Raw genomic sequence first — 209 nt, 5'->3', positions numbered from 1 at the left:
AAGGAACAGGCAATCATGCTGAGCCTTTATTTATTCTTTCAGGAAACCGAATCAGGAGTTGTCTTTATCTCTCACCTCCCGCATGGATTTTATGATAGGGAACTAAAGGCATTCTTCTCACAGTTTGGAAAACTCTCAAGGGTGTCTGTACCACGGAGTGAAAATGTAAGTTTCTGTTTTTATCATTTGTTGTGTTTTGATAAAAGTAG

The 209-nt window shown here is 38.3% G+C and overlaps 1 protein-coding gene across 1 annotated transcript in view; it reads left to right on the top strand.

Annotated features, from left to right (window-relative positions):
• LOC119592574 (nucleolar protein dao-5-like) overlaps positions 1-209 on the top strand; it is a gene marked incomplete at its 3' end in the record, with an annotated part of 19,358 nt that overhangs the window by 4,063 nt on the left and 15,086 nt on the right. The window contains 1 exon segment of the mRNA XM_037941454.1: positions 43-165. Within this exon segment, the coding sequence (XP_037797382.1) occupies positions 43-165 (123 nt within the window).

Source organism: Penaeus monodon, chromosome 30, assembly GCF_015228065.2.
Source record: "Penaeus monodon isolate SGIC_2016 chromosome 30, NSTDA_Pmon_1, whole genome shotgun sequence".
Taxonomy (NCBI): Eukaryota; Metazoa; Arthropoda; class Malacostraca; order Decapoda; family Penaeidae; genus Penaeus; species Penaeus monodon.
Note: the sequence above shows the minus strand (reverse complement) of the source record. Positions and strands in the feature narration are given on the sequence as shown.